Raw genomic sequence first — 15,535 nt, forward strand, 5'->3', positions numbered from 1 at the left:
ACATGGACTCGGAGGCCGGTTGCCGTGGCAACAACCTCCTCCTGGGGAGCCCTCAACAAGTCTCACCCCCTGTATGTCCTCCGATGTCCTTCCCAAACTGGAACAGCTACCGTGTGTGTCTTTGTGTGTCTAAGCTGCCATTGCTTGCCTTTGGAACGAGTTCAGCTACAAGACAAAGCTGTGAAATATCTGGATGTTACTCTGAAATCTGTGTGTGTGTGTGTGTGTGTGTGTGTGTGTGTGTGTGTGTGTGTGTGTGTGTGTGTGTGTGTGTGTGTGTGTAAATGTTTTCATTGATCCTGCATTTTGAGCGTTTTGAACATCCTGCTGTCCTCAAGCAACCTGCGTTTTTGTTTGTCTGTTTTTTGCAATTGTCAACTGGGTTATTTCCCCGTCGGGAGATGTGTGCTGGTGTGCGGAAGCTGCACAGAGAGGACAAAAAGGGAGGCCGGCCAAATCCAGAACAAAGGCAGGCTTAATTTCTTCATGTGTTAAAAACCTGCAGTCAAATTGATTGTAGCTCCATTTTTCAGTTTTATAAATCCACAGAGTACGCATGCAATTATAACAACAGCTTATGTGAAGAGGTCCCTGTGTTGTGTTCCTAAATATGGTTCGGTTTTATTGCCAATTTTAATACAATTTACTGTAATTTAAAAAAAAAAAAAAATTTAAAGACCATCATGTAGCTTTTCAAATAACTTGACTCTCAAAAGAGAAGAAAGCTCGATGGAGTGGAGCTAAAAGTAAATGTTAAGTTCGGAGGCCTCATTCTTTCCATCATTTATTTTAATGCAGCAGACGTAACTTTCAAGCTACTGCTCTTAAATAACAATAAGTTAGTTCACCTCTGCGTGGCGGCATAATATGTGGCAATACTGTCTTCCTCCTCAGTGTTTGCTGGTGAAATGTTTTCAGGCCGTACCCATAGACGTCCTCGGCCCTGAATGCCGCTCGATTCATTCTTCCTGGAAGCCTCTCCACGCCGACCACATCCCACCGGGGACGTTTCACACTCTCCATGTGCAGGTTGCATTTGATGTTTAATGCTGTAGTGTTCTGCAAAGCGATGGCGCTCAGGGCGATGTGGGCGGGGGACATTAAAAAGGTCTGAGGCACATCTTAATCCCCTCACTGTGTTTGTACGCCGTCCAAGAAACTACTGAAGCAAGAGATCACTTATTTATTGTTTTTAATATCTGCAGGAACATGAAATTCATAGTTTCATTTTCTGCTGGTTATGTTTTTTTTTTCCTAAAGTACCTTTGTAAAGCACCTTCATTCGAACTGCTGCTAATCATTACTTTCACTGCAGATTAAGCTGATTATTATTATTCTAATGAGGTAACTACTCATCATCATTTAACATGTGATCAACAGCAGAACCAAAAGGCTTATTTTGTTTGTCATATATTCAAATTAGTTATAAAATTTTGTCATTTATTTTTAGCTCTTGTTTAAATCTACTTCTGTTCACAGGTGAGTGGAAAACGATAGTTAATTAATGGTAATATACTAATTAATCTGGTGTGGTCTAAATCTATGTCTCCTCTGTCTTCTGTTTTTAGTTTAAAATCATAAATGGTGTTTAACAGATCCAGTTTAAGGATCAATGTTTAGAGGAGTTATTCCTGGAGGGGTCAATACGAGGATTCCTGATTGTGACGTTTGTATCACAGAGACGATCTCTGTTGAAACCACATACACACACACACACACACACACACACACACACACACATACATCCTGGTCAGTAATATGTTTCTGAAGCTGCCAGCGATGCTCAGAGGAAGTGTGATCGAGCTCATGAAACATTAATGGGATGATATCTTTAGAAACTCCCTCTTCCTGCTGCAGCTTTCACCCTCCAGCCGTCCCAGCAGACTCTACCTTTAAAAAAATAAAAAATAAAATAAAAAATATTCCTTTGCAATATCTGTATGAGACCAGCGTTAAATGGAAAAAGGTGTGTTTTAGTAGGACTGAGTGGTTTTCACCTGTAATCGGTGTCAGATTTACTTCAGTAATGTTAAATGCAACGGGAACTGTTTCCCTTCAAAATCCCATCCATCCGTTTGTTATTGTTCTCTCTCTCCCAACATCAGCACAAACCTATTACAGTCGGTTGCTTCACCCTGAGTGGTAAATCTCTCAATACCCCCCCCCCCCCCCACACACACACACACACACAGTTTAATTTGATTTTTGAAGCAGCCGAGCTGAGGGAGAAGTCTCTGTGTGAAATGGCAGGATAATGGAATGTATAGCCGTTGCTTTGTCTGTGTGTGTGTGTGTGTGTGTGTGTGTGTGTGTGTGTGTGCGTGTGCGTGCGTGCTCTTTGTGTCTGACTGTATTTCTTTACAGAGCTGTCTGTGTGTGTGTGTATCTGTAAATGCAGGAGTATTACGGTTTCTTGTGGCAGTTGAGTTTCTGTTTACTTTATCTGCTCATGATTTCTCTGTTACTGCGTCTCCTTCAGGCCTCTGGTCATCTCTCCGCTTGTGTGTGTGTGTGTGTGTGTGTGTGTGTGTGTGTGTGTGTGTGTGTGTGTGTGTGTGTGTGTGTGTGTGTGTGTGTGTCAGACTTCTGCCAGGTGGAGCTGCGTCTGTTGGCTCACCTCTCCTCTGACCCTGAGCTGCTCCGCATTTTTACCAACCCACAGGCCGACGTCTTCACCATGCTGGCCTCTCAGTGGTGGGTCTCCCCTCACACACACACGCACGCACGTACACACACACACACACACACACACACACACACACACACACACACACACACACACACACACACTCGCCAAGGTGAGTGTTGATGCTCCACAGGGTTTCTCTTTCCCTCTCACGCTCCCTGCTTCTCCTTCTCTCCCTCCACACTGTCGGCTCCTTCACTTCAAACGCTTCAATAATCTTGTTGCCATGACTACCGTGCCAACTGCATCACTCTGCCTCTCTTCCATGGACACCCCTTAGCTGGTCGCCCCGGTGATTACATTGTTGTGCTTTTGAAGTATTTTTTTTTTTGTGATCGTCCTGTAGTCCTATCACCCGTCTCAGTCAGGTGTGTGTCCTACCTGTAGTCCTATCACCCGTCTCAGTCAGGTGTGTGTCCTACCTGTAGTCCTATCACCCGTCTCAGTCAGGTGTGTGTCCTACCTGTAGTCCTATCACCCGTCTCAGTCAGGTGTGTGTCCTACCTGTAGTCCTATCATCCGTCTCAGTCAGGTGTGTGTCCTACCTGTAGTCCTATCATCCGTCTCAGGCAGGTGTGTGTCCTACCTGTAGTCCTATCACCCGTCTCAGTCAGGTGTGTGTCCTACCTGTAGTCCTATCATCCGTCTCAGGCAGGTGTGTGTCCTACCTGTAGTCCTATCATCCGTCTCAGTCAGGTGTGTGTCCTACCTGTAGTCCTATCGTCCGTCTCAGTCAGGTGTGTGTCCTACCTGTAGTCCTATCATCCGTCTCAGTCAGGTGTGTGTCCTACCTGTAGTCCTATCACCCGTCTCAGTCAGGTGTGTGTCCTACCTGTAGTCCTATCATCCGTCTCAGTCAGGTGTGTGTCCTACCTGTAGTCCTATCGTCCGTCTCAGTCAGGTGTGTGTCCTACCTGTAGTCCTATCATCCGTCTCAGTCAGGTGTGTGTCCTACCTGTAGTCCTATCGTCCGTCTCAGTCACTATTTTCCTCTGTTTCGTCCTCTTAACACATATGTCCTTAATTCTGGTTGGAAACAGCTTGAACAAGAAATAAGTGCAGACCACAGGGTAAAAAAAATGTTGAAAGCTGTTTTTCTTTTATTCAGAAGCTTACCTCCTCCAACAACACGTCCCGCTAAACTTTGAATATTGTTTAGCAGTTTCTTTACGATGTAAAAAAAAGTTTTTGGAAGCTGCAGAGAACAGCTTTTTTTTTTTTTCTTCCAGTTTGTCGCAAACTTGTATAAGTTTTGCAAACTTTGACATTTAACGGCAAAATAAAGCCAATTGTAGGGAAAATGAAGACAACGAGACAAAAGAGGCATGGAGGCATGCCAGTGATGATATTTACCCCTAAAACAGCACACACTTCCAGTTCATTAATGCCTATCCAGCAGGGGGCGATGAAAATCCAGTATGGCGTTCCCTCGGCCAGTGAGGTCACCCTTCATTCACCTGAACATGTATGAACAATGCTGTGTGTGTGTGTGTGTGTGTGTGTGTGTGTGTGTGTGTGTGTGTGTGTGTGTGTGTGTGTGTGTGTCTTTGTGTGTCTGTGAGTGTGTCTGTGTGTGTGTGTGTGTCTTTGTGTGTGTCTCTGTGTGTCTCTCCTTCGACTCTGATGGGCAGTGGCAGCTCTTCGTCAGCCCTCCAGAAAATGCCACTTTGCAGACGTGTCATCCTGCCCTGTCTGATCCCAGTGCGACTGCTGGCTATGAGTCACATGACGTAACCGTCTCCATCCGTCCTGCCTCGGCTCTTTCTGCTGTCCTTCTGTCTCTCTGTACTTCACATACTTACTCTACACTTCAAACCATTTCTTTCTTTCTTTTTCTTGTTGTTCTTCCAGTGATTTTCTAAATCCTTGTCCTTTATGTCTTACAAGTCTGTCTTTTTACTTATATTATTTTATCGATACTCCAAATACTAAATTTTATACTTTCTTCAACACAAATTAAGATGTTTAAACTTTGTCAACCAAGGCCTTCACATAATTGCTTTTACAAAATACCTCATTGGATGGTGACTTTCAATCAAAACTTCATCTATTGGTTTGTGAACGTCGTGAGCCTCGAGTTCAGATATTGGCGGTTTGGAGCAGGAAGTGACCATATTTGGACGAGATTATTTTCAGATGGACCGCCAGAAAACGAATAAAAAGGAGAGTCTTCTGCCAACAGTACCATAAGAACTTGTGGAAAAAATTTATTGACTTTGTATTTTATAAGAGAAGTTGAATGGGAGTCTATGGAGGGTGTTTGGAGCCGACCTCTAGTGGCACTCGGTGGTATTGCAGCTTAAAGCACTTCTGCATCGTCCTCAGTTTTCAGACCCGGAAGCTACGAACACGTTTATACACAGTCTGCTTTCATATCACATCGTTTACCTGTAAAGATAAATTAAATGTTGTCTCTCTGTATAATGACAACACATCTGTCTCCATCTCTGCCCCTCAGGAAGGGAGTGAGTGAAGGTGAGGTGACCTCTGTGGACAGGGAACACGCCAAACGCATCGTGTACTCGGTGGTTTATGGAGCAGGTGAGCACAAACACTTATTGTCTCATAGAAAAGAGGAGAATGAGAGCAACTGATGGACTATAATGACGATACACATCTTCATTAGTCAACTGGACAAGTGACCAGCGCGGCCTCAAATTGACAAGACAGTGGAGCAAAGTGTCAGTGAGTGACTCCAGTACAATCGGCTCATTGTGTAAAGAGAGTAAATGAATTAGCAGTGCAGCGAGAAAACAGAGGAGGAAGAGCGAGAGTGATTTTTCTCTTCCAGGGTTTCAGATATCTTTACATAAAAATGCTCAGAGTTTTCCACTGGGACTCTGCAGTTTTTCTGTTTCCTTCATGTTGTGGATCACAGATCTGATTCCACAGGACAAGAGGGGGGGAGGGGGGGGGAGAAAATAAAAATAGAGAGAAGAGGAAGATGAATGTGTAATATGCACCCTTGTGGGCCATAAAAGAGACTTGTCTGTGTGACTTGTGACCCGTTTACGGTTCCCACACGTGTGCACGCGCAACTCGCGTACGAACACGCACGACCACAGCGGCGTCATGGCGACGGTTTGTGCGGTTGTGCATGTTTCTGTGTCGGTGCACACGGTGGCTGGGAGATATGTGGATTTAAAATGTTTACATTCAACCACGCTGTGTATCTGAGTAAATGTTTTGGTGCCTCTATGTGAACATGTGTTTGTGCTGCTGTCGGCGTATAAAGCGCGAGCATGTTGACATGTGCATTTGTGCTCTCACCTGCATGATGTCAGCCTGCACCCTTCATCAGGTTTTACTGCCCGTAGACGATTTAAACACTTATGTAGGAGTTGCAGCTTTTTCTTTTTCCACAGGCTCACTAATCATATACAAAGTTCTGTAACCTTCAAAACACCAGCTCATCTGTTGTCTCACAGTAGCCCGGCATAGTATAACCTGTCCCAACCGCTATTATATAAAACTACAGCTCCGGTTCAAAACACAATTAATCATAAATAATTAATTCCACTGATCCGTCTGAGTGGCTTCTGCTGTTGTAAAGGCAGAGCTCATTATTTTCTGCTGTTGTTTTAAAGAATATAAATGTTTTAAAATGGATCATTATAAACTGATGTAGGAAAGACAACTACTGGATATTTTTAGGAAAATCTACAGAAACTATAAATAATGAGCCTTATGAGACATAATATACAGGTTTTACAACTATATGTCACGTCTGAGCCAAGTTGAAGGACACAGAAAGCGAGTCAGTTATGTACTGATAAATGTATTATAGTTCTGGACAAAGAGATCAGAAGTCATGAGTCAGATTTCGATGTACTTGAGCCAAAGATTGAAGCTGTATTTGTATAAATTTATAGTTTGTTTTCTGTTAGTCGACTGAAGTTCCTCAGTTCGACTACTTGCAGAGGTGCTGATCTTTTCTCTTTGTGAGTCAGTGTAGTGAGAGAGGTTGTTGCTTTGGGTTTGTGTTGAACTAGAAATGATTCATTGTGTAAACACTTTAAATGAAGATAAATCGATGAGGATGAAGAAGACAGATTTCAGTGTCGCAAGGATGTCGGGTTTTTTTTGTAAGTTATCTTCATGCAAAAAATGGCCCCAGTTGATGAAATTTATTAAAATGTGTATTGTGTTTCTTAAAGGAGGACGGCGGACTGACATACGTAGAAAAACCTCCTGCTCTTATGGGTTCATTAGTTTCATGTGCTCGTCCGTCACCGCGACGTAGACACGATATATCATCCAAACAGGACGTTTACTGTTCTGTTAGAAAACAACATCATGACAGATCCAGAAAATATGTTTGATTTGATTAGTCGGCCGGCGGTGACCCTGAAGCGCATCACGGCTCCGCATGAGAGTCGGCGTCTCGGGAACTCGGCCGGCGGCTGTCTCTCGCTGAGGATCGACTTCAGAGCATCCAGGAGCTTATAACAAAATCTGACCCTCTTCAAATGATGATGAAGCGTTCTGTGGTGTTTCTACTTTAGCTGAGTGGGAGAAAACAAACGCTCACACACACACACACACACACACACACACACACACACACACACACACACACACACACACACACACACACACACACACAACGCTGGATGAGTCAGTCTTCAGGGAACTCAATAAAAAACCCAACAATGATGGCTAAAGAGGCACATGTGTAAAAGGTAGGCACGCAGGGGGGTGGGGGGGGGGGGCATGAGATGCATTCAGGGACACGTCGCCAAACAAAAGGTCAGCGCTGAAAACGTGTGGTTAAAGGAGGTGTGGGAGGGAGAGTGACAGGGAGAGGCAAATGTAGAAAATGTAGGCTAAAGGGGGGAAAATGTGAGAAGGGGGGGTAATGTAAGGGGGGAGGAGGGGGAGAAGGAATGCAAGGAGCTCCTGATCGGTGTAGACAGACAGCTCTTCTTGGACGATGCGTTGCTATGGTTACCGAATACTAAGGGAAGCTTCTTCTTTTTTTTTCTCTCTCCACGAGACAATAATCAGGCCGGGGGGGGGGAGGAAGGGGAGGAGGGGGAGGAGGGGCAGAGCACGAACATCCATATGTACACAATCAGGTCAACAGATAAGAAGGCCAGGCAGCGACTCTGGATGGAGGAGGTTCGACTCAGGTAGAGAGAGAAAAGAAAAAGAGGACATTTGAGGGACACGAGCATATCAACAGGTTTTTTTACATTTCAAAAATACAGTAGTTTTTCATTAAAAGTGATTAAAAATACACAAGGGCAGAAATAACAGGAGTAGAAGAAGAAGAGGAGGTTAAAGGGGTTACGAGAGGAGCACCGCGGGGAGCCCCAGTAACGAAGGTCAAAGTTCACTTCCTGAACTGACCTCATTCAGCAGGAATGTGGGGCATCACACACACACACACACACACACACACACACACACACACACCACATCCAGAGTCAGTCTACACAACACACACACCTGTGAACAACTTGTGATTCTCATGAGCTGCAAATTCGAGCATGATTTCCCTCCGATGTCAAAAAAAGGTCTTTCACAAAAGTGACAAAATCTCCCCTCCTTCTCCTCTGGTCCCGTCTGTCCTCTGGTCCCGTCTGTCCTCTGTCCACTCGTCCTCTTTCAACTTTCAACATACTGCTTTTAGTTGAAGTCTCAATGTTCTTTTTATTGCTTTATTCTGTGTTTTTCTTCCATTCTGTAGAGCATAGCCTGAAGGTGCGACAGGTCTTGTATGTAAATGAAGGTGCTGTATGTTTCTGCCTGCAGGCCGTGAGCGCCTGTCGGGGATCCTGGGTGTGAGCGCTCAGCAGGCCAGCCGCTTCCAGGACGGCTTCCTCCACACCTACAGAGACGTGCAGGCCTTCGTCCAGAGAACCATCCAGCAGAGCCACAAGAGAGGTCCCTGTGTGATTCCTATTCTCACCGCGTCCCCAGTGTCTTCAGTTTGATAAACATCTGTCACGTAATGAATGAGATTCTTCCCTGGACTCAACTACACATTTAAAACAAGAGAGGTTCAGGTCAGAGTAGAAATTTAGCTGAGGAAAATTAGGGGGTTGATGTTAGGAATTACAAATCAGCTGTGTGTGTGTGTGTGTGTGTGTGTGTGTGTGTGTGTGTGTGTGTGTGTGTGTGTGTGTGTGTGTGTGTCTGGGTTAAGGGCTGCACGTTTGACATACGCAGCGCACTTTGAATTTTCTTGGTGTGCACGCCCACGCTCTCTCTGGATTTGTGTGTTTGCCTGAAGATGAAGAAGATTTGCTTGCATTGGCAGGATTGAGACAAACTGCCGTGGGTCAATACTTGAGTGGAGGGTGGGGTGGGGTGGGGGGTTTGAGGGGGCGTCTGATGGGACACTCTATTTATATTCCATCTGAACTGCCAACGCAGCACACCTGAGACTTGAACACGCTCACACAAAATAGTGTAAAGTCTGCACTTTAACCCTCGTTGCAGACGGAGCATGAGCCGAGCGTTGACAGGCGGATGAGGTCAGAACGCACCGAGCACATCCTCCACCTCCCGTTGGAGTTCAGACCTCCGCCTCAAGCCAACGTTATCTCGTGTTCGCCAATAAAAGCACCAGTGAGTTACGAGGTAAACTGGTTAGATCGTGATTCAATTAGCAGAAATCAGAGAGAAAGATGCAACTGGGTCACGGCGTCGGCGTCGGATAGTTTCCTGGAAATGTTGCTGCGCCGACAACCAGCGTCAGTCTTTTTTATCTTGGCTATTTTTTTTCAACACTTGTTACACGTGTTTTGTGGCACACATCAAGAATCAGGTCGAGGGAGAAACCGACCCGCTGTTACACTCAACACAGGTGCTCCGTCACCCACGGCAACGTGTCGCCGGCGCCCCTCCGGAGTCAGCTTCCTAATCGAAGTGTCGTAACGGGCTCGTTCACAGCAGAGGCCTCCTCGTTCTCGGGGGGGCAGAGTGACGACGCACCAAACGCTCGGCTGTAATTTCAGCTCGTCACCATGGTGACGCTCCCATCAGAGACAGTGCTGGGATTTATGTGCCCCAGTCGTTCCACACTGCCTGCCTGTCTGTCCCTCCCTCTTCCTGTCTGTCTCTCCTCTCCTTCCCTCTATCTCTCCTCCTTTTCCTCTCCAGTCTTTTGTCATATCTGCTTCTCTTCTCTTCCTCGTCCACCAGCAGAATCCCAGCTGATGGATTCTCCAGGTTCTCCGCCTGTTCCAGCTGCTGTACTGCAACTCAGGAATTAATACGTGCTGCGGCTCCTCGTCCTCTCCTGAGTTCATAGTGGATCGTATCTGATAACAGCGAAATGTAGTTCAGAGGAATAGATGCTGGCAGGCTGAGCAGTGAGAGGTGAACAGTGCCGGCTCAGCTGCTGTCATATTTGCTGAAAATGTATTGGAAAGGGTGAAGTGAAGGTGAGGTCAGCGTGGGCGGGAGAGAAGAAAAGAAATGTAAAAACAAAACAAAAACGTCAGTGGAGGAAGAAGTAAAGGAGTGCATCGACCCAGAAGGAACACAGCAAACAGGAAATCTCCAGTTTCTTTTGTACAAACTACAAAAGCAGAAATTCTCCGAGTGGCTCGTATTCGGTTTGACACTCCCTGTCTTTGATATTAAAATGTGATAAAGACACCAGTCTGTGCCGCTGCTCTTCATATCGGGCACATTTCATTAACGCTCTCGGGATGAATGCCGCTTTGTAAAGAAAAAAAAGAAGACCAGAAAAAGGGAATCACAGAGATGAAAACTGGTCAAGTCATCTGAAGGCTACAGCTGACGTAATGAAGCCGAGATCTGCACTGATAACACAGTAACACACATTCATGAGTCCTGGCTCGAATGCACTGTCCAAATGTCCAGGCTCATGTGCATGGAGATCTGTCCCATCACTGCAGACAGCAGAAATGTCAAACACTCAGTTTTAGGCTGATACGTTAGGAAACTTAGGAAAGCTGCTTCAGAAAAAGATGATTCAAATTATCTTAATAGAGTGAATTTGGATGAGAGGATACGACCGTGTCGTCACCGTACAACGAGTGTAAACAAGGTGTTACTCAGCCCGAGTATTTATCACATCTACGACAATTTAATGACTTTGAAAACCGGCCTGACCTTCACAGCGCTGTGTGGAAAGAGCTGCGTGAAAAACACGCATTCCAGTACGATTCACAGCCGTACCTGTCCGCAGCGTTAGTGTGGTGTGTTATCACTGACGCAAAGTACAACAAAGTACCGTAAAGTACCACAAAGTACCCGGCACGTCGCCGCCAACAGGCCCCAGAACAGATGTCACATTCCTGGTGAGGAGGTCACGCATGTGTCAGGGGTCATCGCACAAAGAGAGGACGGATCTGTGACTATCTGTGCTGCACTCATTTCTTATGCATGTATGCTTTGTGTGTGTGTGTGTGTGTGTGTGTGTGTGTGTGTGTGTGTGTGTGTGTGTGTGTGTGTGTTTTGGGAAGAGGGTCATTCAGGTTTCATGCCCCGGCCGGGTTAGTTCATCGTGAGGGATACTGCAGGGATTTAGTGGTAAAGCCTGCTCCATTGTCCAGTCGGTGGAATGTACTGGTCCACTGTGTGTGTGTGTCTGTGTGTGTGTGTTGCATACCTGCATATGATAATGTGTGTGTTTGTGTATTATGTGCGCATCACGTCACTGCACATTCTTGTGTTGCCTTCCTTTGTGTGTGTGTGACTAGTGAGTGTGACTGTAGTGAGTGTGTGTGTGTGTGTGTGTGTGTGTGTGTGTGTGTGTGTGTGTGTGTGTGTGTGTGTGTGTGTGTGTGTGACTATAGTGTGTGTGTGACTGTAGTGTGTGTGTGACTATAGTGTGTGACTGTAGTGTGTGTGTGTGTTTCTTTGTTCAGGGTCGGTGTGTTTGTATGTTGCGTGCTGCTTGTGTCATTGTAAACCTGCTGTTACCATAATCACCAATAATGCTGCATCAGCAAACGACTCTTCACCAAACTGCTCTCAATCACAAGCTACTCCGTTTCTGCTCAGCGTGTCAATATCGAAGCATATAACAGCTGAGTTGCATTGTGGGTAACGTAGCCACAAGTAGAATACACGGACCAACGATGTCTCTGGTTCGGCTGCTTCAGTTGTGTTTTTATTTTATTTTGATTGTCACTACTGTTGTTAGCATCTTTCTTGACCTGTAACCTCATGAAGTGAATTAATGCTCAATTATCACCAAATCAGTCAATGAGGGATTATTTCCCTGTTTCATTTGAATCATTTTAATGGTGGAACATTTTCCAGTAATTCACAGAAAAGTGATGCGCAGAAGAAATGTGAAAACAAATCTGATTTTAATCCACTACATAAACACCACCGGTTATTTCTGTTCATTTTCCTCCTGACAGTATTAAATCTTTGTTATTTGTGTTCAGGTTATGTGCTGTCTATCATGGGTCGTCGACGAAACCTCCCCAACATCAACTCCCCCGACTGGGGCGTTCGCATGCAGGCTGAGCGGCAGGCCGTCAACTTTGTGGTCCAGGGTAGGATGACTGACAGCTGTGTGGAATAGTGTCACTTTGACTGCGTGTGATCAGAACCTCCATTTCTTCATTATTTTGTCGGCTAACATCATTTTATATTGTGTGTTCCTGTATTTAACTCTCGAACCGTCGCCCGACCCTCAGAGCTTCACTTTTCTTCTTCTGGATTTCGTTTTATTTCACAGGTTCTGCTGCCGATCTCTGTAAGATGGCCATGATCCGAATCTTCCACCTGGTCTCCTCCTCCAGCTCGCTGTCTTCCAGGTACGAGCTCAGACGTCGTGGAACACCCCGACACCGCCGCTCCCATGTTCACCAGCCAGCTGAACATGTGGAGATGAGGATCGCTCCTCCAAATGATTGCTGCTGTTCGACGCCAAACATTCAGCTACAGTAAACACACTGGGAGCGGCAGCCAGAACATGGCCGGATGAGATGGGAATGTTCGGAGAGCTTTGTGCAGAGTGAAACGGGCTTCCCGTGGGTCAGGGAATCTCAGGGACTCTCAGGGAATATCAGGGACTCTCAGGGACTCTCAGGGACTCTCAGGGAATATCAGGGACTCTCAGGGAATCTCAGGGACTCTCAGGGAATATCAGGGACTCTCAGGGAATCTCAGGGACTCTCAGGGAATCTCAGGGACTCTCAGGGAATCTCAGGGACTCTCAGGGAATATCAGGGACTCTCAGGGAATATCAGGGACTCTCAGGGAATCTCAGGGACTCTCAGGGAATCTCAGGGACTCTCAGGGACTCTCAGGGAATCTCAGGGACTCTCAGGGAATATCAGGGACTCTCAGGGAATATCAGGGACTCTCAGGGAATCTCAGGGACTCTCAGGGACTCTCAGGGACTCTCAGGGACTCTCAGGGAATCTCAGGGACTCTCAGGGACTCTCAGGGACTCTCAGGGAATCTCAGGGACTCTCAGGGAATCTCAGGGAATATTAGGGAATATCAGGGAATCTAAAAGACTCTCATGGAATTTGAAAAACTCTTTTCCAGATGGGAAAATGTGTATATTGTATATTTTAGTTGCCATTCATCAAAATATTACATTTTCCATGTGTGTAGCTGTCAGCACAACAACAGCATTGTTTTTCTGCTCATTATCGTTTGTGGAATTTCATCTTTTCAGTGCATGAAAGTCATTCAGGGAATTAGATATTTGACTTGGAGGCGGGAAGTGTTTTATGTATTTGTGTGATGTGTGTAAAACAGGCTGATCGCTCAGCTGCATGATGAGCTCCTGTATGAAGTGGAGGACTCCCAGGTGGAAGAGTTTGCAGGTAGATGAACTACATCCAGGATCATTTATCAAACACATATTTTCCCCATTATGACGAGTAACAGTTAAAACAGAATAAAGCCGTGATATAAAGTACATGCAGTCTGGTTGAACACGGCATCAAGTGACCTTAAATCATCGCTTGGGTGTCTGATTGATTGAGGATTGATTTTATTGGTGTCTACATTTGTTTGCAGCTCTGGTGAGACGCACCATGGAGTCCCTGCAGCACCTCGACCCCCCCCGGCCTCCGGCTCACCGTGAGTCCAGTGAACCTGCCGTTAACATCACTCGGTAGTGTAGTAGTGTTGTGTTCGGAGAGCGTGCCAGCACCGAGGCTTTCACATGGATGGATATGTTGTAGGGTTTTTCTGTTGTTGTTGTTGTTGTTGTTGTTGCCGCTATGGCAGCCAGGCTCCTGGAAATGTACACAATAAGAACCAGTCGGTGTCTCACGGAGAGGAAAGAGCAGATGAAGGGCCAGTGTTGAGGTTAAAACACATTTCTCTAGTAACCTACATTCAACCAGCCACAACGACAAGAATGAATTCAAATTATAGAGATTTATTATTATTTATCTTTCTGCAGAAGTCTGTGTCATCATCAAGAGAATCAGTGAACATGTCACATGTTACCCTTCCCTTTGCTCATGTGTGTGTGTGTGTGTGTGTGTGTGTGTGTGTGTGTGTGTGTGTGTGTGTGTGTGTTTCCCAGGTCCCCCTGAAGGTGGCAGTCTCCTGCGGCAAGTCTTGGGGATCCATGTCTGAGTTTAACATCGCTCCAACGTTCCTGTCTCCTTGATCCTCTCCTCCCCCTCTCCCTCCTCCTCCCACTCTCCCTCCTCCTCCCCCTCCTCCTCCTCCTCCTCCTCCACCACGCCCGTACACTGAATCCATTTTTCTTTCTCTCCGGGTTCCTCGTTCCATTTCCTCCCTCTCACAGTCTCTCTGTTTCGCTCGGTCTATCTCTCTCCTCCTCTCCTCACTTGTCCTGCATCCACATCGCTATGGAAACCAGGCAGCTGCAGCTCCCAGTCCTCGCTTTCACTCCATCCGTATCCGGGGGCAACGGCAGGAGCCACAGACTGGATTGCACCAGTTCTTTTTTTTTTCCTCACTCTCCATCCAGCAAGAAAAAAAAAAAAATAAGATTCCTTGTCCTCCTCCGTTTTCTCGTTAGGACCAGCGATGTTTTCTCTTCCTTGTTTCCAAGGTGAAGCTTCATGTTCAGGAGAGGGTTTGATATTTATCAGTTCAGAAAGCAGTTTTACAGAAAACGTCCTCATAGTTATTGTTTTTATGCTTTTGTTCATAAAGTGTGTTTGTATTGTGCTTTAAAATGTCTTGGATCCCACCATTGACCTTTTTTTTCATTCAAGTAGATATCCTAGATTCATTTCTCAAACTAATTTGCATGCTGTTGCTCTAACAGGTGTACAAACACTCTTGATTTTCCTTTGACCTTCAATTGTTCAGCTGAAGAGAAATTCTTGAAAAAGTTGAAACTTCCTAATAAACTTCACTTTGTGTTGGATGCATTCACATGACTCCAAGCAGATGATCTCATTTTGCTCCTCGGGCTCATCTTTTATCTGATCACTTGGCCCCAGCCTACTCACCCCTTTTGTCTTGTTTGTTCCTCGGTGTCACACACACACACACACACACACACACACACACACACACACACACACACACACACACACACACACACACACACACACACACACACACATGCTCTCTGTCCACTCACACATTCACCGGCTTCCAGGCACACTGACTGAGTTTCCTTGACTCCTCTTCGCCCCCTTTTATACCGTCTGTCAATTAAGAGCCTTTAAAGGCTCCAGAACGGGTCCGGCAGAACCCGCCTGACATTTTAAACAAAGGCTAACTCCCACTATGGACTGGAAATGTCACCTCATTGTTGGCTGCTAATTACAGGAGTCAGGACAGAGGTTTCATGCGGAACATCCAGCAGATCCACCGACAGGCGTGTGTTCTTGTGTCCTCATGTTCCCGTCGTGTCCTTTCTGTCCTCCGCCGACGGGACGGTGAGTCTCCATTGGCTGATGT

At 45.9% G+C, this 15,535-nt stretch overlaps 1 protein-coding gene across 1 annotated transcript in view; it reads left to right on the plus strand.

Moving 5' to 3' along the window:
- Window positions 1-15,276, plus strand: part of poln (polymerase (DNA directed) nu) — a 44,005-nt gene extending 28,729 nt beyond the window's left edge. Inside the window, exons 20-27 of the mRNA XM_069169932.1 lie at window positions 2,583-2,694; window positions 5,145-5,227; window positions 8,444-8,575; window positions 12,064-12,174; window positions 12,360-12,438; window positions 13,394-13,461; window positions 13,658-13,720; window positions 14,175-15,276. Coding sequence (XP_069026033.1) covers window positions 2,583-2,694; window positions 5,145-5,227; window positions 8,444-8,575; window positions 12,064-12,174; window positions 12,360-12,438; window positions 13,394-13,461; window positions 13,658-13,720; window positions 14,175-14,227 — 701 coding nt within the window. The 3' untranslated portion in view covers window positions 14,228-15,276. The remainder of the gene's footprint in view (window positions 1-2,582; window positions 2,695-5,144; window positions 5,228-8,443; window positions 8,576-12,063; window positions 12,175-12,359; window positions 12,439-13,393; window positions 13,462-13,657; window positions 13,721-14,174) is intronic.
- Window positions 15,277-15,535: the final 259 nt, after the last annotated feature.

Source organism: Embiotoca jacksoni, unplaced genomic scaffold (assembly GCF_022577435.1).
Source record: "Embiotoca jacksoni isolate LCO1_2020_lvr unplaced genomic scaffold, fEmbJac1.0.p SCAF_47, whole genome shotgun sequence".
NCBI classification, from domain to species: Eukaryota; Metazoa; Chordata; class Actinopteri; family Embiotocidae; genus Embiotoca; species Embiotoca jacksoni.